The following is a 25,396-nucleotide window of genomic DNA, read 5'->3' as shown; positions in this document are numbered from 1 at the left end:
TGTCAGCATCAACTGCTACAATTTTGGTTACCAGATAGCCAGGCTCTGCCAAGGCCGGGATGGCTTGGTGGAAGGCAGAGCCCTTGGGGACAGACGGGTAGACAATGTTAGGAGCATTGTCATTCTCGTCCAGGACAAACACATGGACCACAGCAGTGCTACTCAGAGCAGGAGAGCCAGCATCCTTCACCTCCACGGGCACCTGGAACACCTTGTCCTGCTCGTAATCCAGAGCTCGCACGGTGTAGATGGTGCCATTGTCCTGGTCTATTCGGAAGTAGGTTGAGATGGGTACGTCCTGCATCCCGTTGTCCAGGATGGAGTAAGACAGCTTGGCATTGCTACCCTCATCAGGATCTGATGCTGACACTGAAAAGACAGAAGTTCCAGGAAGGGAGTTTTCCTGAATGTGAGCTGTATCAAAAGGGCTGGAGAAATTCGGTGCGTTATCATTCACGTCAGCAATGCGGAGATAAAAGGTTTTTTGTGTGGCCCTCGGGGGGGACCCTGAATCCACAGCCCTCACCGTGATGTTGTATCCACTGGCCTTCTCCCGATCAAGGGGACCACTGGTGACCAGAGAGAAATGCTCTTTAAAAGATGACACTAGTTTAAATGGAAGCTCTTTTGCTATCTGTAGACGGACCTGCCCATTGTCACCAGAATCGCTGTCCTTCACGCCAATGAGGGCAATCACAGTGCCTGGGGCTGCATCCTCCTGCACTGGGCTGGAGACAGAGGTCAGCACAATCTCTGGGCTATTATCATTGATATCAATTAATTCCACTCGCAGGTGACAGTGGCCTTCCATGGCTGGAGATCCCTTGTCCCTGGCTCGAACCGCAATCTCGTAAGCACTGGATTCCTCATAATCCAGCGGGGCTTTGGTTCTGATCTCCCCTGTCCGAGCATCTAAGGAGAACAGCTTGGTGAATTTACCAGGTGCATTATTGCTAGTTTTGAAAGAATATTCCACATCCCCGTTGGGACCTTCATCCAAGTCGGTGACATTCAGCTTGGTGACCAGAGTGCCCACTGGCACATTCTCCTCCAGAAGCACCTTGGATATGGGTGGGTCACAGACAGGAGGGTTGTCATTTGCATCCAGGACATGGATGGTAACCTTGGCAGTGCCAGATTTCACAGGATTCCCTCCATCCAGGGCTGTCAGTGTTAGATGATGAACAGGCACTTTCTCTCTATCCAGTGCTTTTTCAAGCACGATCTCGGGCATTTTAACACCATCGCCTCTCACGTTGATGCTCAGGGCAAAATGCTTGCTGGGGCTGAGCTCGTAGGTGGAGATGGAGTTGGAGCCCATATCCGGGTCTTCTGCTACCTCCAAGGGCAGCCGAGTCCCAGGGTTGGCTACCTCAGTGATCTCCAGCACCACCTCCGGCTTGGGGAACTGGGGCGCGTTGTCGTTCACGTCGAGGACGTCCACCTCAACGCGGTGGAGCTGGAGGGGATTCTCCATGACGAGTTGGAGGTGCAGAGAGCACGTGGGGCTCTGTCCACACAGTGCCTCCCGGTCCAGCCTGCTGTCCAGGAGCAGCACACCTGCCGCCAGGTCCACCTGGAAGTGCCGCTGCCCACCCTCGCTCACCAGGCGCAGGTTGCGGGCAGCCAGGCTCCGCACCTCCACCCCTAAGTCCTTGGCCAGGTCGCCCACAGAGAAGCCCGGCTCGCGATCCTCGGGCACGGAGTAGTGGAGCTGGGCGCAGCTGGGAGCCGGCAGGCAGGAGAGGGCTGCGAGCAGCAGCGGGAGCTGCCATGGCAAACTCTGTCCCGCGAGCATCCCGTGCCGGGTGTGCGAACGGAGCAGCGCGGAGAGGAGCGGCGGCGGCTCCGCGCAGCCTCCCCCCGCCTCCCCGCCCCCGCAGCCGGAACCCCCGCGCCCCAGGGGGGTCCGAGCGGGTTGTGCAGGGAGGAAGCCGCCGCCGGAGCCGGACAGGGAGGGATGGAGGAGGCGGGGGAGGGGGAGAGCGCAGCCCGGCCGGCTGAACCGCTTCTCGATACGCAAAGACACACAAAGTCAACGAGCGGAGGGGATGGACCGAGTGACAGTTTTACGTCTCTCCACAGCCCCCTCCTCCTCCTCCTCCTCCTCCTTTTTCTCTCCCTCCTCCTCCCCTTCTCCATCTCACCGCCTTCCCCAAAATACGCACGGCGTAGCCCCCCCTCCCTTCCCCCGCTGCCGCCACTCCGCCCCCGCAGCGCCGGGAGGGCGCCGGGGACTCCCGGCAGCGGGAACCCCGCTCCGCCCCGCCCGGCTGCTGGCACCGGGCACCGGCGGACACCCCCTCCCCAAAGCCGGTCAGATCGGTGCCGAGCGCCGCGAACACCGGGGCTGTGTTCAGGCTGGAGACCACACTCCCGAGCTCACCTCGCTGCACAGGGTGGGATCCGCGGAGGGTTTCACAAACATGAACTCGCTGATATCCGACACTGGCGAAAAGCAGGAGCGGTAGCGAGGGGCGGGGGGTGCCGTTGCTGTCACCTGCACGCCCATCACAGTGTCCCCTTGCTTAGGCTCATAATGCAAGTGCCCAAAGATGTGGCTGGGAGGAGGCTGAAGCGTGTTCACGCTCTCCACGCAGCAGCCCTGGCTGGCAGGTGCAGAGCCCCGCCGGAGGCACCGAATGCCCAGCGCTGCCAGTCCCACCAGCGAGACGGTGGAGATGAGCACTAGGGACACAATCAGGTAAAGCGTAATAGTGGGCAAGCCCCCACCATCAGCAGCCCGAGCCTCGGAGCCCTGCAGGGCCTCCGGACCCTTCTCCTCCACCAGCACCACCAGTGTGACGGCTGTGGAGAGTGGGGGCTCCCCGGCATCCCGGACCACCACCAGCAGTTCGTGCGCAGAGGCGTCCGTCTCCTGCAGAGCCCGCATGATCCGGACCTCCCCAGAACGCAGGGACACGCTGAAAAGCCCCAGGTCTGTGGCTTCCACGAGGTGGTAGGATAGCCAAGCATTGCGCCCCGAGTCCGCATCTATTGCCACCACCTTGGTGATGAGGGCAGGAGGGACAATGGAGGGGGAAATTCGGAACTGAGTAGCAGAGTCCTCCCCAGCCCTGGGGAAATGCACCCGTGGGGCATTGTCGTTCTGGTCCACTACAAAAACATGAACCAGTGTTCTGTTCCTCAGGGCCGGGGAGCCACCATCAGAGACCTCCACATGGAACTGGAGATAGGTGGTTTGCTCATAGTCAAAAGGGAATTTGGCAGTGACCTGCCCATTCGTGGGATGTATCGAGAGGTAGCGAGTAGGATCCAGGCCTGGATCTGTCCCACCAGCTCGCAGGATGGAGTAGGACAGGCGGGAATTCTGCTCCGAGTCAGGGTCGGCAGCAGAGACTGTAACCAGCACGCTGCCCACTGGGTTGTTTTCTGCCACCAGCACTTCATAGGACGCTTGCTCAAACTGGGGAGCGTTGTCATTGACATCTATCAGGGTGATTGGCAAGATGGTGTGGCGGGAGAGTGGGGGATGGCCCAGGTCCGAGGCAGAGACGGTGACATTGTAGTAGGCAACGTGCTCCCGGTCCAAACGGGTGCTGGTGAGCAGCGAGTACTGGTGCTCGTAGTCCTTACGCAGCTGGAAGGGAAGATCTGGAGACACGTGACACAGGACCTTGCCCTGCTCGCCAGAGTCCCTGTCTCTGACGTGTATCACGGCCACCACTGTGCCCGGCAGCGCGTCCTCGCTCAGGGTGCTTGAGAAGGAGGTAAGAATGACCTCGGGGGCGTTGTCATTGACATCAGTGATTTCCACCACCACACTGCAGTGCTCCTCCATCGTGGGTGACCCCATGTCCTTGGCCTCCACTTCGATCTCATACACTGTCGCCTCCTCAAAGTCCAGGTTGCCCTGGACACGAATCTCCCCAGTTTGCTCATCGATGGCAAAGATCTGGCGTAAGGCAGCTGAGTTGTGGCTACTGAGGGAGTAGCGGATGTCTCCGTTGGGTCCTTCGTCCACATCAGTGGCATTTAACTTCACCACGAGGGTGCCCAGTGGCGAGTTCTCCACCAAGCGTGCTCCGTATGATGGTCTGTCAAAGACCGGGTGGTTGTCATTGGCATCCAGAACCTGAATAGTGATGCGGATCTTGCTGGACTGAGGGGGAGAGCCCCCATCTTCAGCAGTCAGGACCAGGTAGTGGAAAGCTCTGAATTCACGGTCCAGGGCCCGCTCCAGCACCAGCTCAGGGAACTTCCCACCATCAGTGCGGGCCTTCACGTTGAGGTTGAAGTTGTCATTGGCACTCAGGTGATAGGTCTGCAAGGTGTTGGTGCCCACATCAGGATCCTGGGCTGGCTGGATGGGGAAGCGGGCACCCAGAGACGCCAGCTCGTAGATGCGCAAGGAAACCTCATCACTGGGGAACTCCGGGGGGTTGTCATTGATATCCAAGATCTCCACCTCAATACGGTAAAACTCCACTGGGTTCTCGATGGCAAGTTTCAAGTGGAGGAAGCAGCGTGGGTTCTGCCCGCAGAGCTGCTCCCGGTCTATCCTCTCGCTGACCATAATAACACCAGTGTTCACATTGACGGAGAAATACTGGGAGTCCGAATCAGACAGTACCTGCAGATTAGCTGCCGCCAGTTTTGCCACATCGGTGCCCAGGTCCTTCGCAATATTGCCCACAAAGGCACCCCGTGTGAGCTCCTCCGGGATGCTGTACCGGATCTGAGCAGACGAGCTGTGCAAGAACAAACAGAAGGAGAAGACACGCGGCAGCCCCAGGGACCGGCGCGCCTGCCCTGCCCTCGGCATCCTTGCCGGGTGGCCGGCCGGGGAGCGATGCCCTGGGCGCCGGGGGCCGCGCTCAGCGCTCGCCGCTCCCATTCATTGTTTGGGGCGGACGCGGCTCGACGGGGCGGGGGGAGCGCGCCGCGCAGCCGCCGCTCCATTGGGCCCCGCCGCTCCAATCGCCGAGCGCCTTCCCCAGGACAGCAACACCGGCGCCAATCACGGCCCGCGCGCCGCCGCCGCGAACCTGCGCGGCCGCTCCGCGCCCCCCGCGCCGTCCGAACGCCCGGCACCGCCGGACCCCGCCCCGGGCCGCTCACCTGGCCGCGGTCCCGCAGCGTGCCGGCGGCGGACAGGAAAGCGCCGCTTTCCCTCGGCAGGGTGGCGGGGGTTGGGCAGGGCCGCAGGAAGGTGAAGTCGGTGCGCTCGGAGCCCGGGGAGAAGCAGGTGCTGTAGTGCTGGGACGGGGAGTCGGTGGGTCGTAGCGTGACCTCCATGTACTTAAGGGTGCCGTCGGAGCTGAGCTGGAGCTTGGGGCTGGAGTGCTTGCAGAAGTCCCGGGAGGGCGACTCGCTGAGCCAGCAGCAGCAGTAGGGTGGGACGGCAGCCCGGCCCTTGCGCCGGAGGCACCGGGCGGCCAGGAGGGTGACGGTGGCCAGTGCCACCGTGCTAACGGCTGCCAGCGCGATGATCAGGTAGAAGGTCAGGTCCGGCTTCTCCTTGGCACCAGCCAGGAAATCCTGAGGCTTGAAGCTCTCCTCCAGGGCTGCCTCCTCCAGGGCCACAGTGATGGTGGCAGTGGTGGAGAGAGGAGGGTCACCGTTGTCCGTCACCTGGACAACGAGCTGCTGCACTGCCATATCGCTGTCCTGGAAGGCACGCGCCGTCCGCACCTCCCCGGTGTACAGCGACACGTGGAACAAGGAGGGGTCTGTGGACTGCGGCAAGAGTCGGTACGAGAGCCAGGCATTGTGCCCAGCATCCGCATCCACTGCTGTCACCTTGGCCACCAGGTAGCCCGGTGGGGCAGACAGCGGGACCCTCTGGGGTTCCGGCACATCGCTGTCACTGGCAGGGTGCAGGATGGTGGGAGGATGGTCGTTCTGGTCCAGCACAAAGATGTAGACAGTAACATTGGCATAGAGGGGGGGGGACCCCGAGTCCCTCACGACCACAGACACCGGCAGGACCTGCAGCACCTCAAAGTCAAAGGTGCGCTGAGCGTAGAGATTGCCATTGTCAGGGTTGATGTGGACGAAGGAAGAGATGGGGGCATCCTGCACTTGGCCGCTCTCTATGGAGTAAACAAGCCGGGAATTAACCCCGTCGTCAGGATCTGAGGCAGAGACGGTGCACAGCAGGGAGCCAGGCGGGTTGTTCTCCTGGAGAAAGGCATCGTAGGAGGGCTGCGAGAAGCGTGGGGGGTTGTCATTCACATCAGATATATTGAGGAGCAGCGTGAGTGTGGTGGTGAGGGCAGGAGAACCACCATCCTGAGCGATCAGCTCCACTGCGTACTGTGAGGTAGACTCTCGGTCCAGGCTCTTCTGGGTTACCAGGGAGAAGTGGTTCTGAAGGGACCTGATGGCAAAAGGCACATCGGGGGAGATGTCCAGGCTCACATCCCCATTGGCCCCTGAGTCTCGGTCCCGTACATTGAAGAGCCCCACGACAGTCTCTGGTGGGGTGTCTTCTGGCACCGGATTCAACAGGGAGGTGAGCAGCACCTCCGGGGGGTTGTCATTGGCATCCTCCACTTGCACCTGCAGCACACAATTGCCCTCCATCTCTGGGACCCCTCCGTCGTGGGCTCGCACATAGATCTCATAGAAACGTGATTCCTCAAAGTCCAGGGCCCCACTCACCCGGACCTCGCCAGTGCGGGGATCCAGGGCAAAGAGCCTCCGCACGGAGTCGGAGGTGTGAACCCCAAAGGAGTACTGTGTCTCCCCATTGGGGCCCTCATCGGGGTCAGACGCGTTGACCCGGAGGAGCACAGCCCCCACAGGTGTGTTTTCCGGGACTTTCACCTTGTACGTGGTGTGGTCAAAGGTGGGTGCGTTGTCATTGACATCCAGGACCTGGACTGTTATCTGCGCCGTGCCCGAGCGAGCTGGGCTTCCCCCATCCACAGCTGTCAGCACCAGCTGCACTTCTGGCTGCTCTTCCCGGTCCAGGGCACGCTCCAGCACCAGCTCCGGGAAGAGTTTGCCATCCGGCTGCTGCTTGACATCCAGGGAGAAGTGGGAGTTGGGGCTCAGCCGGTAGGAGCTTACAGCATTAGTGCCCACGTCGGGGTCCTGCGCGCTCTCCAGGGGGAAGCGCGCAGCCACCGTGGCAGACTCGGCGATGCGCAGGGTGCGGTGAGCAGTGGGGAAGCTCGGGGAGTTGTCGTTCAGGTCCAGGATCTCCACTTCCAGGCGGAAGAGCTGCAGGGGGTTCTCTGTCACCACCTGCACCGACAGCACGCAGCTGGCAGCTGCTCCGCACAGACGCTCGCGGTCCAGCCGCTGGCTCACCACCAGCGTGCCGCTGTCCAGGCGCACGGCGAAGTAGCGCAAGCTCTCCTCTGAGCCCAGGCGCAGCCTGCGACCTGGCAGCTCCTCCACTTTCAAGCCCAGGTCCCGGGCCACGTTCCCCACCACGGTTCCCAACTCTGACTCCTCAACCACCGAGTAGTGGATCTGCCCAGAGACCCAGCCCCAGCCGCAGAGCAAAAACAAACTCAGTACTTGCCATTTCCAGGCGGGTCGCTGGAGGCTGACACTCTCCATGTCCGTGCGCATCCGGCCCAGGACACAGCAGGCACTGAGGAACTGCGAATAAATCCCTGGGTCTCTCTTCCACGGCTTAGAAAACAGCTCCGGGGCTCCGGCAGGCTGCGGCTCCAACTGTCAGCCTCCAAGCAGAGGGGGTGGGCTGGGGGAGGGGAACTGAATCACAGCCCCAGCGCGGAGGTGGGAGGGGGGGGGGAGAAGCAGACTTCCCCCCCCTCGCTTCAGATCAGCGCCCAATTGGCCGAGAGCTGCATCCCCTCTCGGCCAGCAGTGAGTCCGGAGGTGCGGGAAGCAGGGGCCCGAGCCGGCAACAGCGGGGCTGCCACCCCTGGCCTCCCCTCTGCCAGCCTGACTCACTTGCTCCGACAGCTCGCTTTGCATTCACAGGGAAACTGCACGTCCTGGCAGCCTGGAAGCAAGGTACAAGCCCTCCCTGTGTGCTCCCCCTCCACAATGGTGGCTTCACATCATGCCCACAGACAAAGGGCAGCTGTCATGAACGCAGGCCAAAGGACTTTTCATGCCCGATGAAAAGGTGCTTGTTAGAGCCCCGAGGTGCCAGGGGCTCTTCTCTCACCCCTCTGCTCCCCCTCAGCTACTGCTTTGGCTGCTGCCTGCACCCCATGATTGCCTCTCTGAGTGAGGCATCGCTGCCACCAGTACCACCACCAGCCAGGAGACCTTGCACTAAGACAGGGATGCCCACTCCTCCCAGCCCACCCGTGGCAGTGGGAGGCTGAAGGTGAAAAAGCAAAGGCAGTGAGTCATGCAAAGCTAAAATACAATTGCTCCCAATGCACACCGGACTGGAAGCCACTTCCTCGCCCTGGGGCAAGGAAGGGGTCAGTCTTCACAGTACCCAAATCACTGCAAACACACAGAGCCGGACAGTAAGGCCACTAGATCACCACAGGATCACAACACTAGGTCAGGATGTCAGACTGGGAAGGAAGCCCAAGCCTCCCACCTGGCAGACACACACACTGATATTCTGTGGCAGATACAGCTTTGCTGTCCTGAGGGCAAAAGCAGGGGTCTCAGCTTCCCCAGGGGGGAGCAAACAGTAATTTCCTGCTCTCCCTGTCCCAGACGATGCTGGCAAGCTGCAGGCTTTTAGTTCAATTCACATCCCTGCAGAAGCCTTGTGCATTCATAGAGTCACAGAATGGCCTGGGTTGGAAGGGACCTTATAGATCATCTTGTTCTGACCTCCTGCCGTGGCCAGGGACACCTTCCACTAGACCAGGTTGCTCAGAGCTCAATCCAGCCTGGCCTTGAATACTTCCAGGCATGGGGCAGCCACAGCTTCTCTGGGCAACCTGTGCCAGTGCCACACCACGCTCAAAGGCAAGAATTTTTATACCTATTATGTAATCTAAACCTTCTCTCTGTCGGTTTGAAACCATTCCCTCTTGTCCTGTCACTACGTGCTCTTGTAAAAAGACCCTCTCTGTCTTCTGTCCTTGGTGCCCTGAAGGCCGCCCTGACCCTCCCCTGGGTGCACACAGCCCCTGGGGGTGGGGGTCTGCAGTGGTGTGGCAGGCAGGGGACCCAGCTCCTGCCTGGGATCCTGCCCGTCTCCACCCCCTCGGCACCAGAGGGACCTGGGGAATAGGTGAGGGAGGCTCAGGGCACCCATGCCCGGCACGGTGGGCGGTGACAGGGACAGCATCCCTCTGGCGAGAACAGAGACGGTGAAGGTGCTGCAGTCGAGGGTCCTCCCTCCGGTCTGCGGCACCTCTCTGCCTATTCTAAGAGCCGTGAGGCGGGACCACCCTGCTGCCAGTCAGGGAGAGACACCGGGAAGAACCTTATGAATGGTGAGAAAACCGCCCGGGTCCCACCTACTGCCGGCTCCGGAGGAGAGGAGAAGGCGTTCTTAAAGAGACAATGCAGAAAAACACTGGACAAGGGATTTCCCAGCAGAGAGCGACCAATTCCTGCTTGCACATACTCATTCCCCCAGGGCTGCTGATGGTGCCACCAGCAGGAAGCTGTCACAGTAACCTTGGCTCTGGAATGTGCTCTGTCCCCATCCCGGTCCAGGCCCCAGACAGTACAGCTGGCTGACAGACCTTTCCACTGGCAATCCAGGGTGCTGCACCCCTAGGAATGGGTTTGCTGCTGCTACAGTGCCTCAGCAGAACCCCCCTGCAAAGCCCACACAGCCTGGGAGAACCCACTCAGTGTCCCGAGGTGGCTCAGTCACCAAGGACCTGGAGCAAGGGCTTTACAAAGGGGGTCCTGTTGCTGCTTGTCTGTCAAAGCCTGGGGTGGGGACAGTGTGACAAGGCAGGAAGGGTGTGGGGTGTCTAGGATGGAGAAGGAGATGCTCCTTATTCCACAGGGTCAGAGCTCACCCTGTGGAAAAGCACCAAGCCACACAACTCAGGGGTCACTGGAGATTCTGCAGGGTAGGATCCCTCATGGCCACGGCACCTGCTACAGACAGGGCCAACACCCTCCCCACAGCATCACTTTTGTGAGCTGGCTGTGTCCTGCAGAGCAAAGAGGTGTAAAGCCTTTGCAGGCTTGACACAGTCTGTTGTCACCACAAAGACTGAAAATGCAGGGCCCAGAGCCAGCCCAGCTGATTTCTCACTGCCAGTGCCTTTGCAGTGCCGTACTGGGGAGTAGGAGGGAGTCATGGCTAGGGTTCAGGCTTACTGCCCCTCCTTCACCCCACTCTCAAATCATTTATTGCCCTCACCACCAGAAGCATCTTGTGAGGACCTGGTGGAGGGGACATCCTTGTCCCCAGCCGTAGCACAGCCCTCAGCTGCAGAGGAACACAATGCAGAGGAACACTTGCTCCTGCAGCTGCTGCAGCCATTCTCACCTGCCACAAATCAGAAGTGCTGAGTCTGAGCAGTGACGCAAGCAGGGGGGAAAAAAAAAAGCCATAAAATAGTTCTGAGAGGTTTCTGCCTCCATCTGTGATTTGGCCACACTGAGCAGGCGGCACACGCAGCCTCACACCCATGAACAGCTTCCGCTGCACCTCACTTCCTTCTGCTCTGAGGAACCGATCACTCCTACCCACTGCCTCCCAGGAAGGAAAAATTACCAGCACCAACGACCTTGGAAATTCACCAGATCCACACCCCCCCCTCCACTGGATCCACTACCTGGCCTCACCTCTGAAGACTGAAGCATTCCTGTAATTGAGAGCTTTCAAATTAAGCAGCACAATTCCCATCGGGGGAGAAGCACAGAAGCTGCTGCCATGCGCCAACGCCTTCCAGCCTGCAGTTTGTTCCGTCAGGACATCAGACATCACCCAGAGACAGCAGATTACAAATCAGGCACAGCTTCTAATAGGGTTTTTGTACAACATCTGAGTGAAGGACTCACCACCCTGCTCAGAGCCAAAGTCCAACTCAGCGGAGCCCTGCAAGCAACTGGGGCAGTCTGCAATCCCACCCCCTCCCCCAAAGCGAACATCATCACAGAACTTCCATGGAAAGAAAACCGGAGCCATTCAGGAATCAAATGTGAGGAGTGGCACAGATGGGAGGGACTGCTCTGTGACCACGGTCTGTCAAACAGAGGAACCAGCATCATCCTTCAGCTTTGGGTGCTGCACTGTGAGAGGCGACACGCCGATGCCCAGCTCCCAGCCCCATCTGCAGCACCACCTCTCCAGCCCCCACCAAGTCACGACGCGCAGAGATTGTGTTCCCCCGCAGTGCAAGTGCTCCCCTTGGCTCTCCTTTTGCAAAGGGAAGGAAATACCATTAACAACAAACTTTGTGCCAAGGATTAACAAGTGGTTTCAAGCTGACCTCAGCCTCCACCGGTTACTCATGCAAGGCGTACCCAAAACTGCATCCAAAAGACGTATGTTTGCCAACGTGAACAGACTGACTCACTTGATCCTGCTCGCCACAGTGCAGAAGTCATCAACCCTCAGGATGGCTCATGTGACTCCAAACAACACCTGTTCAGCTGTAGCTGAACTCTTTAGGGGCATGGCACGACTGGATGTCCCTCCCAACCCCAAAATGCAACCACACGCGTACGGCACAAATGAACCGTGGCTCTGCCCAGCGCTGGGACATGCCAAGGAAGGCGCTACATTACCTCGGCAGGTGTGGGGAGCCGGCTGGCGGTGCCCACAATCTGGTGGTACAGCCCTGGCTCACCATTCCTTATGGTGCCCTGGCGGCTCCCTAAGGGGCTGGAAGTGAAGGGCTTTTTACACAGAAGATCACTCTGGCGAGAGTCCGTGGTGAGATAGACCTGGTGGTAGAAGCTGGGTGGCGTGAAGCCACCCCGCACGGCATCAATGTGGTGGAAGGGCCCTGGTGTCCTGTATGTGGTACTCCTGGAGCTGTTGTACAGCTCCTTTGACTGCCTCCACTTGTAGCACTTGAAGATGCCCACGGACAACATGGTGATGAAGAAGGCTGCTGACACCAAAATCACAGCCAGGATGAGATAGAAAGTCACATGTCTCCTGGGATCATTGGCAGGCGCCACATCAGTGAGGTCAGTGAGCACCTCCTTGACCATCTCGGCCACAGAGATGGAGATAGTGGCACTGGTGGACAGCACAGGCTCCCCATGGTCTTTCAGCAGGATGACTAAGGTGTGCTCGGGAGCTTCATCCTCGCGGAGCTGGCGGGCTGTGAAGATCTCCCCATTGTGCAGCCCAACCGAGAAGAGGCTGGGGTCAGTGGCCTGCAACAGGGTATAGGAGATCCAGGCATTGTACCCTGCATCCGCATCCACCGCCACCACCTTGGTGACCATGTGCCCGGCAGGAGTGCCTGGTGCCACCACATCAGTGTAGGGGGCGGTGGTGTTGGGATGAGGGTACAGCACCGTTGGGGCATTGTCATTGAGGTCAGTGACAAACACACTGACTGAGACATTAGTGGCCAGAGGCGGAAAGCCGCCGTCCTGGACCTGCACCATCATGCTGAACTCCACCTGGTCCTCATGGTCCAGGGAGGTGAGCAGGTAGAGGGTGCCATTCTCCCGGTTGATGGAGAAGAGGTGGCCAAAAGTGGGGTCACCCTGCAAAAGGGTATAGGAGAGGTGGGCATTGTGCCCGAGGTCCGGATCTGTGGCGCTCACATTAAGGATGGGGATGCCGGGCATGTTGTTCTCCAGAACATAGACATCATAGGAGTCCTGGGACAACTTGGGTGCGTTGTCATTGACATCTGACACCTGCACCAGGATGTGTTTTACTGCAGACAAGGGTGGTGAGCCCGAGTCCTTGGCTGTGATAGTGATGTTATACTCTGCTGCCTTTTCCCGGTCCAGAGCTCCTTCTGTTTTCAATGTGTAGTAATTTTTGAGGGAGGAGCTGAGCATGAAGGGGATCCCAGGGGAAATAAAACAGTTCACCAGGCCATTGTCATGGGAGTCCAAGTCTGTTACACTCAGCAGAGCTACGACCGTCCCTGGGGCTGCATCTTCAGGCACAGGGCTGTACACAGAAGTCACTGTCACCTCTGGAGCATTGTCATTCACATCCACGACTTCCACCAGCACTTTGCAATGAGCCACACCAGGAACGGCTCCCTTGTCTTTAGCCTGTAAGTAAATCTCGTACAGCTTCGTTTCCTCATAGTCCAGCTGTCCCTTGACCCTCAACTCCCCTGTGGCTGAGTCCAGAGCAAAGAGTTCTCGTACCTTGGCGGGGGTGTGGCTACTGAAGGAGTAGACGATGTCTCCATTGGGCCCATCATCCAGATCGTACGCACTGATCCTGGCGACCAGGGTACCGCTGGGCGTGTTCTCCCTCACACTCGCCTTATAGGTGGACTGGTTGAAGACCGGGGCATTATCGTTGGCATCTACAACGTCAATGTGGATCTGCACATGGGCCGACCGTGGGGGGCTGCCTCCATCCAGCGCAGTCAGAACCAAATTCAGCTCCCTTTGCTCCTCCCTGTCCAGCTCCTTCTCTAGCACCAGTTCCGCGTACTTGCTGCCATCCACCCTCGTCTGCACGTCGAGCGCAAAGTTCGGGTTGGCGCTGAGCTGGTAGGTCTGCAAAGAGTTAATTCCCACATCGGGGTCTTGCGCGCTCTCTAGCGGGAAGCGCGCTCCGGCAGCCACCGACTCACTGATTTCCAGCCTCGCCTGGCTGCTGGGAAAAACCGGGTCGTTGTCATTGATGTCCTGGATCTCTACGGTGCCGCTGTACAGCTCGAGCGGGTTTTCCACCACGATCTCAAAGCTGAGGGAGCAGGGAGAGAGCGCGCCGCAGAGCTCCTCCCGGTCTATCCTCTCGTTCACCAGCAGCGCCCCGCTCGTCAGATCCACCCCGAAGTACTTCTTATTGCCGCCGGACACCACCCGCAATCGGCGTCCCGGCAGCCGCCCGAGGTCCAGCGCCAGGTCGGCTACCACATTCCCCACCGCGGAGCCTCTCCGCGCCTCCTCGGGGATCGCATAGCGAATCGCGGCGGAAACCCAGTCGGAAACGCCGAACAAAAGCAAGAGGCTCAATACCTGCCCCGTCGTCACCCCGCGGCTCCTTACAGCAACGCCGTTCATCGCACAGGACGGCCGCGCTCTCCGCTTCGCCCCCCCGCCCCGGCTAGAAACTCTCAGCTCGCCCCGTCATGCCGCTGCCCAGCGGCCCCGGGAAGCGGCGGCGGCGGCGGGGAGCCGGGCATTGCTCGGCGGGCTCGGCGGTGACTCACTCCCAGAGTCTCTCTGAGACCGTCTGCGCCTCATCCCGGCTCCGAGCGGGGCCGGGCCGCCAGTTCCCCCCCGCTCCATCATTGGCCGACAGCGGCACACAGAGTCCCGTCCAATAACTGCACAGAGCGCAGGGCGCCGGAGCCCCGCCGCCGCCGAGCCCCGCCGGAGGGAGCGCGGCGACCTCGGCCCGAGGACAGCGGGGCTCGAGCGGGCAGAACCTGAGGGGAGAGCGCAGCCCTGCGAGAAACCCCCCCGTGAGAACAGCCGGGCGGGGGGAGCGCTGGCAGAGGCACGGCAGATCGGGCACAGGGACTGCGTGTGCGGGCAGGAAGGTGTAAAGGATGGCAGAAATAGTGACGCCAAAAGGGGCGATACGGAGACGTGGGGTGTTTGGGGTGTGTGTCCCGGGAACACCTCGTTGGAATGAGGCAGCGGGAGTAAGAAGGGGAGGTGGACAGGGCGGGAGAATGAGTGGGGAGGGTCGTCCGGGGTACCCTGGGTTGCAGGGAGAGCCGGCACCACCGCGCCAGCCCCCAGTGTCTCTCGGGACCTTCAGGATGCCTGTCCTCCCGCCCAAATGCTTGGCCAGCCCCTTCCTGGGAGGAAGCCCCTTTTAAGGCGTCGCGAAGTCGCCGCTCAGTGTGCCACCAAAGCAGCGACACTGATTTGGGGCTGCCGAGTTACGAGCAGCTCCTCCGGCCGCAACACAAAGTCTCGCCGCGGGGCGGCTCCCGCCGCAGCATTTCCAGGAGCATCGCCCCTCCTGCGGGATCCCCACTGCCACCACTATCCCAGCAGGCATCTTCCTCTACAAACCGCATAAATCTCGGTTTAATACGCCCTCCTACTCTGGTCATCTCCCAGCGTGCTCCCCGGTACTTTTTTCCATCAGCCAGACTCAGGGAAATCACGCTCTGCGACCTGCGGTGCAGGTTCACCGGGGTGGGAATGGATCCCGTTGCCGCGCAGCAACAACCTGGAAGGTCACAGCACCGGCAGTGCCTGGTCGAAAATCAGCCATTTCCTGCTTTGGGTTGTTGGTGCTGTCACCAACGACTCGCGTTACATCAGGTTTTCTGACTTTTCACGCACGCATAAGGATAAAATGACCGAAATTTCGGCGTTCATCGTCTGTCACCCCCACAACTGCTCGGCTGTCACGGGATAATGGAAAGGGGATGAGGAAGCTTGATAAGGGAAGGAACCCTGTGAAAACCCGGCAGTGACACAGCGCCCAGGTGTCATCCCACAGCCGAGACTGGTAAAGAAGGGGTGGCGATGTCTGGGAAAAACCAGACTGGAAACCAGCGCCCACGAGTTCATTCACTTATGGAGGTCCTCAAAGCCTTGCAGAACTGGCTCGGAAACTTGCGGCGTGTTATTTGTTACCCCGCTAATTGTGGTGGCTGAGCTCGTTGTGTAGGGGCTGCAAACCACCCGCACCACTGGTGGACAATGATACTCGCTAGAGCCAGCGGAATCTCGACTCTGTCTGCGTGTCCTCGCCCCACACAATCCTAAAAGCTGCCGTGAGCACATGGGATCCACCCGGAGACGCAGCATCTCTGCGCTTACAGGAAGACTCGGCAACATCAAAAGAGTCGGCGCAATCTGTCCCATCTACATGTTCAGCTATTTCTTTTTCTCCTGATTGTTGCCAAAAGATAATCGTTATCAGCGCTATTTATCGTTCTTATCGTCTGTCCAGAGAATGAGATAAAAGGGTTCACACTGATAAAAAACAATGTTAGTCATCTAGTGTTCCCAAAGCACCTCTTTTTCTCACAGACAACCAAATCCCAATTATCTTTCTTTCTCACATATAATCTAAAACCAAGAATATCCACAGCTCTCTTCCACACAAATCTTGAAATAATCTTCAGACTTATTTTCTTTGAAATAAATCCTAAATCATTTTTTCAACCACTGTAAGTTCTGAATCCTTTTCTTCCATCACTGCCCATTTCGTGTTTTTTCTAAACGCAGTATACAGAACAATTTCTCTAACGTGGGTACCGCAGTTCTCAAGTCATTTCCCTTCCTATGAGTGCACACACCACCCGTACCAGAGCACCTTATCCCTTTAATGCCAGCAGTAGCGGGATGGCCAAGCAGCGGAGAGATGAGTAGAAAAGAGACCTCAGGAAAAGCATGAAAGACAGAACATTTCCATCCACCATATTCCGATTAATCTGGAGACATTACGTCTCCTCCACCTTGATGACAAGCCTGAATATTGCAGACGATGCTTCAGAGCGCCTGAAAGTGCCATTTGGAGGGAGAAGAGTGAAAGAGTACAACAGCTGAGGGGAAGACACCTTCCCCTGCACCACGAATTTCTTCGGGGACGGGTTCAAGCCAAATCCCAGCCCGAGCCGCTCACTTCGGCATTTTTCCGACTCTGCTGAGGGTCCAGACAAGCCGGTGTCAGCAGGGAACAAAAAGCTCCTTCAGCTGGACTCCAGGCTTGGAGCTACACTGAAGCACCAGCTCCGGCTCTACAAACGGAGGGGAGAAGTTAAATTACGGGTGTACACAACACTTTATGTTAAAGGGGTGCAGAGCACGCAAGAACTGAGCTTGCCAGAAAGGGAGAGAGCTACAGCGTGGCTGCCCCCACTGAGTAAACACGCCAGGATAGATCACACATCGTTATCACATGAAGGCTCCCAAATGTGGCTGAGAAAATTAGAGGTCACTAGCCCAAGGCGAAAGGGTTGTCTCAGCTTCGAGCTCCACCACAGTTTTTTTCCCGCTCCACCCCGAGTCCACCTCATCACTCCGGTTCGGCGAAACTCGCACCACCTGTCTGTCCTTCTCCAGGAGAGACAGAAGTACTGACAATATTGCGTCGCTCCTCGGGGGAAATCAGCAATTTGCGGATAAGAGTTGGCAGGTCAAAAGGATGAGCCAAGATCTCACATACACACTCAGTCACACCCCCACACCCCTGAGCTATTGAGCAGTGAGCCGGGACCTTGCCGGTTGCCCGCTGATCACCGACAGCAGAACAGAGGAAAAAAAGATTCACAAAAACCCACAGACAGGGACCGTAGAAGGTCAGAAGCTCACCTGTGCCGAGCTCCCGGGGCTAGGAGGGTCCTTCCCGGAATGAGTGCCTGAGCCTGGGTCACCAGACAGGAGACGGGCAGACAAGGCTGCCGTCTCTGGTCTCAGGAACGTGAAGTCTTTCTGCCCCGACTCGGAGGCTAAACACACCTCGTAAGAATAGGGCAAGGGCAGCGTGCTGCTGCAGTAGTTGTACGGTGCTTTTGAGCCCAGGGTGGAATAGAGTTCCTTATCAGAAGTTATAAAAATGGGAGGGCTCTTGGACCGCCGCCATTTAAAGAAAAAAACAAAAATGACCGTGGAAACGAATAACAAGGACACGACGGAGAGCGACACAACAAGAATGAGGTTCAGATCAGACGTCAGCTCCGACACAGCGTCTCTGTCGCTGACCTCCGGCAGCGCCTCCTGCAAGCTCTCGGCCAGCACCACGTGCAGCGTGGCCGTGGCCGACAGCGCCGGCTGCCCGTGGTCCTTCACCACGGCCACCACGCGCTGCTTGGCCGCGTCCCTCTCGGACACGGCGCGCGCCGTGCGCACCTCGCCGCTGTGCAGCCCCACGCGGAACAGCGCCGGCTCCGACGCCTGCACCAGCTCGTACGACAGCCACGCGTTGCGCCCCGCGTCCGCGTCCACCGCCACCACCTTGGCCACCAGGTAGCCGGCCTCGGCCGAGCGCGGAACCACCTCGAACGCCGCCGCCGCCGCCGCCGGGGCCGCGCCTCCCGCCGCCGCGCCACCCGCCCCCGCCGCCGGCCACAGCACCCTCGGCGCGTTGTCGTTGCGGTCCAGCACGAACACGCGCACCGTGGCCGTCGAGCTGCGCGCCGGCGAGCCGCCGTCCTGCGCCCGCACCGCCACCGCGAACTCGCGGCACTGCTCGTAGTCCAAGGAGCGCTGCGCGTACAGCGCGCCGCTCCGCGCCTCCACCGACACCAGCGCCGCCGCGCCCGCCGCGCCCGCGCTGCCGCCCGCCAGCCAGTAGCTCACGCGCCCGTTGGCGCCCGCGTCCGCGTCCCGCGCCTGCACGCGCACCACCAGCGCGCCCGCCGCGTTGTTCTCCGACACGTACGCGCTGTACGCCGCCTCCTCGAACACCGGCGCGTTGTCGTTCACGTCCGACACCTCCAGCACCAGCTCCGTGCTGCTCCGCAGCGCCGGCCGGCCCCGGTCCCGGGCCACCACCGTCACGCGGTGCTCGGACGCCTCCTCGCGGTCCAGCGCGCTCGCCGTCACCACCTTGTACGAGCCGCCCGAAGACGCCACGATCGACAGAGGAGCCTCGCCCGACAGCTCGCACGACACCTGACCGTTCTCGCCGGAGTCCGGGTCGTTCACGTTCAAGAGGGCCACCACGGTGCCCGCTGGCGAGTCTTCAGGCACAGGGCTCGAGAGGGACAGAATGGTGATCTCGGGCGCATTGTCGTTCACGTCCAGCACCTCCACCTCCACTTTGCAGTGCGCCACCAGACCGCCACCGTCCTTCGCCTCCACTAGCAACACATAGCCTCGCGTGTCCTCGAAGTCCAAAGCCTCTTTCAGCGTGATTATTCCGCTCTCCGCATCTACCACGAACTTCTGAAGCACCTTCGCCGGCGTTTTCCCGAAGGCGTAGGTGATGTGGGCATTGGTGCCGGCATCGGCATCGGAGGCGGAGACGTTCAGTACAGTCGATCCCGGAGGCGCGTCCTCGCGCAGGCTGGCGCGGTACCGGTCATGCGCGAACACGGGTGGGTTGTCATTGGCGTCGGTGACGTTGATCCAGAGCTGGGCGGTGCCAGTCCTGGGCGGGTCTCCGCCATCCAGCGCTGTCAGCATCAGACGCAGACGCGGCTCATTCTCCCGATCCAGAGCACGGCGCAGCACCAACTCTGCGAACTTGCTGCCGTCCTGACTCTCCTTCACCTCCACCGCGAAATAGCTGTTGGCCTCCAACTCATAGCCCTTCAGTGAGTTGCTGCCCACGTCCGCGTCCTCGGCCACACCCACGGCAAATCGGGCGCCGGGAGAAGTGAACTCGTTGATCTCAAGCTGGAAATTTTCTTGCAGAAAGCGCGGCGCATTGTCATTCACGTCCTCAATGAACACCTCGACGCGGAAAATGTTCAGCGGGTTCTGCACGAACGCCTCGAAGCTGACAGAGCAGGTCTCCGATGAGCTGCACATCTCCTCCCGATCCAGCCTCTCATTCACGTACAGGTTCCCGTTTTCCTCATTCACCGTGAAGTATTTCAGCTGCTTTTTGCCGGCAGACGCCACCTGCAGCTTGCGCGCCGGCAGCTCGTCCGCGCTGAGCCCCAGGTCCCGCGCCAGCGGCCCCACGAGCGAGCCTCTGCCCAGCTCCTCGGCGATGGAGTAGCGGAGCCGCTCCGCCGCCGCCCGGCCCCACAGGCACAGCAGCAGCGCGGGCAGCAGCGCTCGCCCACAGCCCGCAGCGCGCCTCTGCCGCCGCCTCACCGCCATTCTCGCTCGCCGCCGCTCGCCGCGCTCCTGCCTCCTGCCGCTGCCCTGCCTCCCTTCCAGCCGCTCTCGCCACACAGCGCACGGGCCGCCGCAGCGCAGCGAGCCCGCTCTGCCCGCCTCGGACGCCGCTGCTCCCCGCCCAGCGCCGTCTCTCGCCGCCGCCGCCGCCGCCGCTGCTGCCCGTGCCGCTGCCGCTCTGGCCGGCGCCGGGCGAGCGAGCAGCCTGCGGGGGCAGGACGCGGCGGCGGCGGCGGCTCCAGCACCGCTCCTTGGCGGCCAACAGCGGCACCCGGAGGCGCCGCCACGCCACTGCAGCCGCCCGATGGCCGCGCTCAAGGGGTTCTCGCCGCGGGCCGCACCGTTGGTGGCTCACCTCCGTCAGCTACCGAAAGGCCGAGTCAGCGTTCAGTTTGGCGAGTTTCCTCATACCCACGAAACGGGGAATCTAGGAGCTCTGTTCAGAAGCGAAAATGCAGAGTCTGGCTGGGGAACGTGTTACCGAGTAGTGGAGGATCACGCAGACTTCATACGAGGGAGCCCAGGTGAGTACGGGTAAGTGTAAGCAGGTACACTGTGCAGCAAGTGCCTTGCAGATACCAATCCCTTCTATTGTTGCTGTGGGCTCTCTTTACCCAGCTCTTTTATTTCATTTCTACCATCTCTGTGAAGCAACGTCTACAGAATACTTGGGAAGCACCAGGACCACCATTTTCTTTCTGGAAATTCTTTTTTATATTCCTTTTATTTTATATCCCTCTCAAGAGAGGCTGAGACTGGGTGAAATGGCAAGTCTTATTCTCTAGAACAGCATTATCCTTCCATGCTCCCAGTTTTACAAATCCAGGAGATTACCACAACTTCTTGCCCTATAGCTGGGAAGAATGGTCCGTTAAAGCATTTCTTCAAAAAGCTTTTTCAGTGAACGGCATTAAGTAAGTAGATCTAAGATGTGGACGGGAGAAAAAAGGTATCCATGCTCCCAGGATACTTCAGTTACCAATGTGCTACTCAGAGAATCATAAAAAAGAGGCTTATTACTCCTCTGTGGTGACACCCGAGGCATACATGACGTGTTGTTACCTTTCCCAGGACAGAGAATTCAAGAAAAAAAAGACGACAAAAAAGTCACAAAAAGAAATTTTAGAAGGGCAAAACTAGAGAAGGCAGTTTACCCACGGCACAAACACACTGATGTGTCCTTTGACACTCCCGGCGTGGGATGGTCTGAAAACAGCAATGATAAAACACTCTTGAGAGCAACGCCTATGAAAAAACACTTGATCCACCTCGGGGCCTGTTGGTACTGACACCATCTCTCTGCAATAGCCAAAGGAAATCACGGAATACAAAACTCTCCGCAAGCCAACAATTCTTGTTTCATGACCGTGTAGAGAGCAGGTTATGATCAGCTGAATCATTTCAGGCGCTACACAAACCAGGATTTGGGAAACTACGGGTACAGCAGGTTTTCCTAACAGTTCTACTGCTCAAGAAATAACTCCATGGATTACTACTGTGCTCATTCCCAGGGTCCTGGGGATAACTCAGTTCCCCGTTTATGCCACTCTTGCCACTGCCTCAAAAGAAAGAAAGATATAAACTGCAAGACTCGGTTTTTATCTCACAAGTTTCTTCTGCTGTAGCAGTTATTAGAAAACGATCGCTCGGCCACAACATCGCTGTGAGAATGGGTTCTTCCTCCGCAACAAGAAGCAGCCACAGTCTACTTCAGCTGGGGGAAGGATGGGGAAGGACACCTGCCCATAGTGAGAAAGTATTTAGGCAGAATCACGCCCTTCCTCACCCTTTGTTGTATTACATTAATACACAGCTTCCAAGCTTTCAAATAATAAACGTTAATTGAAAACTCTGTGTTGTAAGACAACTGTGATAAATGCAAAAACGGATGACTGACTTTTGAAAAAACCTTCAACCAATAAATTGTTCACGATGAAAATACCTGTGTATGTCTAATAGTCCAAACCTGTGAGCAACGCTGTTATCAAGAAATTAACATCGGCTTTAGGCACATTAGGACCTACTGTCGCTACACCCTCGGCTACAGCACCACCTGTGTTTACACCTCTCTGAAAAAGGCAAAAGGACGATGAGTAAAGTAGCCGGAAATTGCCCATAGAACAGTAACAATCCCTCGGAAATCAACTTTTGTTTGGCAGAAGAGGCTTCTCGTGGACAACAAGGTCGTTCTCACTAAATCACTCCAGGTGCAGTAACTCTGGATTGTGCTCACCGGCTGCCAAGGAGCACAAGAGGCAAAAACAACCTTTCTAACCAGTAACGCATTAAAATGTACGCTACTCTCTTGCTCATGCACCGCATCGTTTTTAAGCACTTGGCATGGAAAGATCAAGCGCCGCTACACGAGAGAGAACGATACAAATCAAGACTTAAGGCGATGTAAAAAGCACAAACGAACAACCCCTCCCATAAGTGTATCTCAACATTCCTTGCAATGCCGTGCCGTCTGTAACGCACCTCAGCAGAAACATCGACAATACCCTCTAATTTCTAGATATTCACGCATAGTTTGAAGGTATAAAAAGGGGCACATTGTCTCTGGCCTGAACATTCCTTCTGGGAATATCCAGTTTTTCTATTCCAGCTTCGCAGGAGCACAACGATGACTCACCACCAAGGTGACAAACCAGTGCTAACACATCTATTTTAGATTTAACAACATCAGCAACAAACAATTGTGCTCCTCTTTCACCATCTCTACTCACTCCCGAATGTGAAGCTCACTTTTTACTCAACCAAAGAAATTCCCGCCAGCAAACTCGAAGAATGCCTAGGAATGGTCTCCCGGAAAACAGACAGTGCTGCACAAAGATGACACTGCTGCAACTCCTGGATGAGGAGCAGGTTCTGTGAGGCACTTCCACACGTAAGGAATGTAACAGACCCAACACCAAGCAGGCAAACACGGGTCCACGATCAATCCCCAGCAATGGCTTACATTTATCCTAAATACTATTAAAAGAAAAGGAATACAGGGAGTAATTATTAAGTATACCAAAGACAGATTTGAGAAAAATGCCGCTGTTAAAAATCCATACTACAGTGTAGTTCCTACTCTGTTCTAAATGACAAAAAAAAAACCTTAAAAATATAAGATCAGGTGGTACTATACCCCAGAGCAAATAATGACTGGGGGGAGGGGGGAAGCCCTGTAATATGTAATATTGTATCCAAAATAAAAATATTATCGCTAACTTGAGATTTCGAGATGGGAACACAAATGTTCTCTCTGTCATCCTACTCAAGCACATGTGCTGTGGAGAACAGAGCTGACACTGCTAACAATGCAAACTTCCACTTCTTTACAACGCAATACAGCAGATCAGCAGAGCTAATACTGGCAAGATAACCGGAAGTGAAAAACCTGGAGTCATAAAAACAAAAGATCTAAAACAAAAATCTCCAGCAGGGAAGAGCCTGAATTCTCCTGGAACGCCCACAAACCATAAGATGGAGATCGGACTCTAAGTCCACCTCCCCGCAGCAAGAGGCACCAACGCATCGCTCACCGAGGGTTTGCCTTACATGTACGAATATTTCCCTACTCAGGAGAGAGACCACAGGGGAAAAGGACAGGGAAGCAGCAGAAGAAAGCGTCGATGCCAGAGTCCGACCAGAGGAACTCACCGAGGGAGGGGCGGGATCCGCGGGGCGGGAGCCGGCAGGGTCCTCCTCCCCGAGCAGCGGCGCGGGCTCGTCGGGCGGCGGCCGGGCCGGCAGGGTGTCGCAGCAGCTGGCGCCCGAGAAGCGCAGCTGGCTCTTGCGCGAGTCGGCCGTGAGCGACACCTCGTGCGAGTAGGACTGCAGGAAGGCGCGCACGCCGTCGATGCCCACGAAGTGCGAGACCGGCACGCCGCGCAAGACGCCGCTGTCGGCCGCCAGCAGCTGCTCGCGGCGCCAGCGGCGCAGGCGCAGCGCCAGCAGCAGCAGCAGGAAGGCGACGAACAGGCAGGACACGGCGGCCACGGCCAGCACGAGCCAGCGCGTCAGGCTGCCGGCCGGCTCGCCCGGCGCCGCCGCCTCGGCCGCGCTGCCCAGCTCGGCCAGCAGCTCGGCCACGCTCTCGGCCAGCACCACGCTCAGCGTGGCCGTGGCCGACAGCGCCGGCCGCCCGTGGTCCTTCACCACCACCACCAGGCTCTGCCGCGCCGCGTCGCGGGCCAGCGGGAAGCGCGCCGTGCGCACCTCGCCGCTGTGCAGCCCCACGCGGAACAGCCCCGGCTCCGTCGCCTTGGCCAGCTCGTACGACAGCCACGCGTTCTGCCCCGCGTCCGCGTCCACCGCCACCACCTTGGCCACCAGCGCGCCGGGCTCCGACGAGCGCGGCGCCAGCTCCACGCCCGACCAGCCCCCGCCCGACGCCACGGGCGGAGCCGCGGGCGGGTACAGCACCTGCGGCGCGTTGTCGTTCTCGTCCACGATCAGCAGCCGCACCGACACGTTGCTGCTCAGCGCCGGCGCGCCGCCGTCCTCCGCACGCACCCACAGCTCCAGCTCGCGCACCTCCTCGTAGTCGAAGGAGCGCAGCGCGTACAGCGCGCCCGTCTCCGCCTGCACCGACACGTACGACGACAGCGGCGCGCCCCGCACCCGCCCCTCCCACAGCCGGTACCGCACGCGCGCGTTCTGCCCCCAGTCCGCGTCCGTCGCGCGCACCGTCAGCACCAGCGCGCCCGCCGCGTTGTTCTCCGCCAGCCGCGCGCTGTAGCGCTCCTGCGCGAACACCGGCGCGTTGTCGTTCACGTCCAGCACCCGCAGCGCCAGCACCGCGCTGCTCTGCAGCGCCGGCGACCCGCCGTCGGCCGCCCGCACCGTCACGTTGTACTCCGACACCTGCTCCCGGTCCAGCTCTCTCGCTGTCACCACGCGGTAGTAGTCCTCAAAAGATTTCTCCAGCCGGAACGGGACGTTCCCTGTCAGTGAGCAGCGCACCTCGCCATTCGCCCCCGAGTCCCGATCATGGACGTGCAGCAGGGCAATCACTGTCCCCGACGCGGCGTCCTCAGAAATCTCACTCAGCGCTGACCGCACCGAAATCTCGGGTGCATTATCGTTGACGTCTGTGACGGTGATCGCGACTTTGGCAGTGTCGAAAAGGTCTCCGCCATCCCGTGCCTGCACCTCCAGTTCAAGTGAGAAAATTTCCTCGAAGTCCAGCTTTTGCAATAGCGTGATCTCTCCAGTCTTAGAGTCCAAATGGAAAATATCTGATGCTATGTCCGACACTTTTTTCAACGAGTATTTCACGTGCCCGTTCAGACCCTCGTCGGTGTCTGTGGCCGTGACAGTGACAAGGACGGAGCCAACGGGCACGTCCTCGGGCACACGCACCGTGTACTCCGCCTGGCTGAACACGGGCGCGTTGTCGTTCGCATCCACCACTGTCACACGGATCCGAGCCGTGCCCGTCCGTGCCGGATCGCCACCGTCGATCGCCCTCAGCACCAGCTCGTGAAACGCCGCCTCCTCCCGGTCCAGCGCCTTGGCCAGCACCAGCTCGGGACGCTGATCGCCGCCGGGGCCCGCCTGCACGGCCAGCGAGAAGTGCTCGTCGCCGCTCAGCTCGTAGCTCTGCAGGGAATTCCGGCCCGAGTCCGGATCGTGAGCCTCGGCCAGGGGA

General features: G+C 58.9%; 2 protein-coding genes across 2 annotated transcripts in view; both read right to left on the bottom strand.

The window, feature by feature from the left end:
• The window catches only part of LOC138118390 (protocadherin gamma-B5-like), a 105,149-nt gene that overhangs the window by 23,128 nt on the left and 56,625 nt on the right, over positions 1-25,396 (bottom strand). The window lies entirely within an intron of this gene.
• Positions 15,916-19,737, bottom strand: LOC138118343 (protocadherin gamma-B5-like). Its single transcript, XM_069029281.1, has 2 exons — positions 17,278-19,737; positions 15,916-16,703 (listed from the first exon to the last, which is right to left on the bottom strand). Exons 1-2 carry the CDS (start codon positions 19,735-19,737, stop codon positions 16,656-16,658), a joined length of 2,508 nt encoding a protein of 835 aa, XP_068885382.1. The 3' UTR covers positions 15,916-16,655.

Source organism: Aphelocoma coerulescens, chromosome 13, assembly GCF_041296385.1.
Source record: "Aphelocoma coerulescens isolate FSJ_1873_10779 chromosome 13, UR_Acoe_1.0, whole genome shotgun sequence".
NCBI classification, from domain to species: domain Eukaryota; kingdom Metazoa; phylum Chordata; class Aves; order Passeriformes; family Corvidae; genus Aphelocoma; species Aphelocoma coerulescens.
The sequence above is the reverse complement of the archived record's forward strand: the minus strand, read 5'-3'. Positions and strand labels throughout refer to the sequence as shown.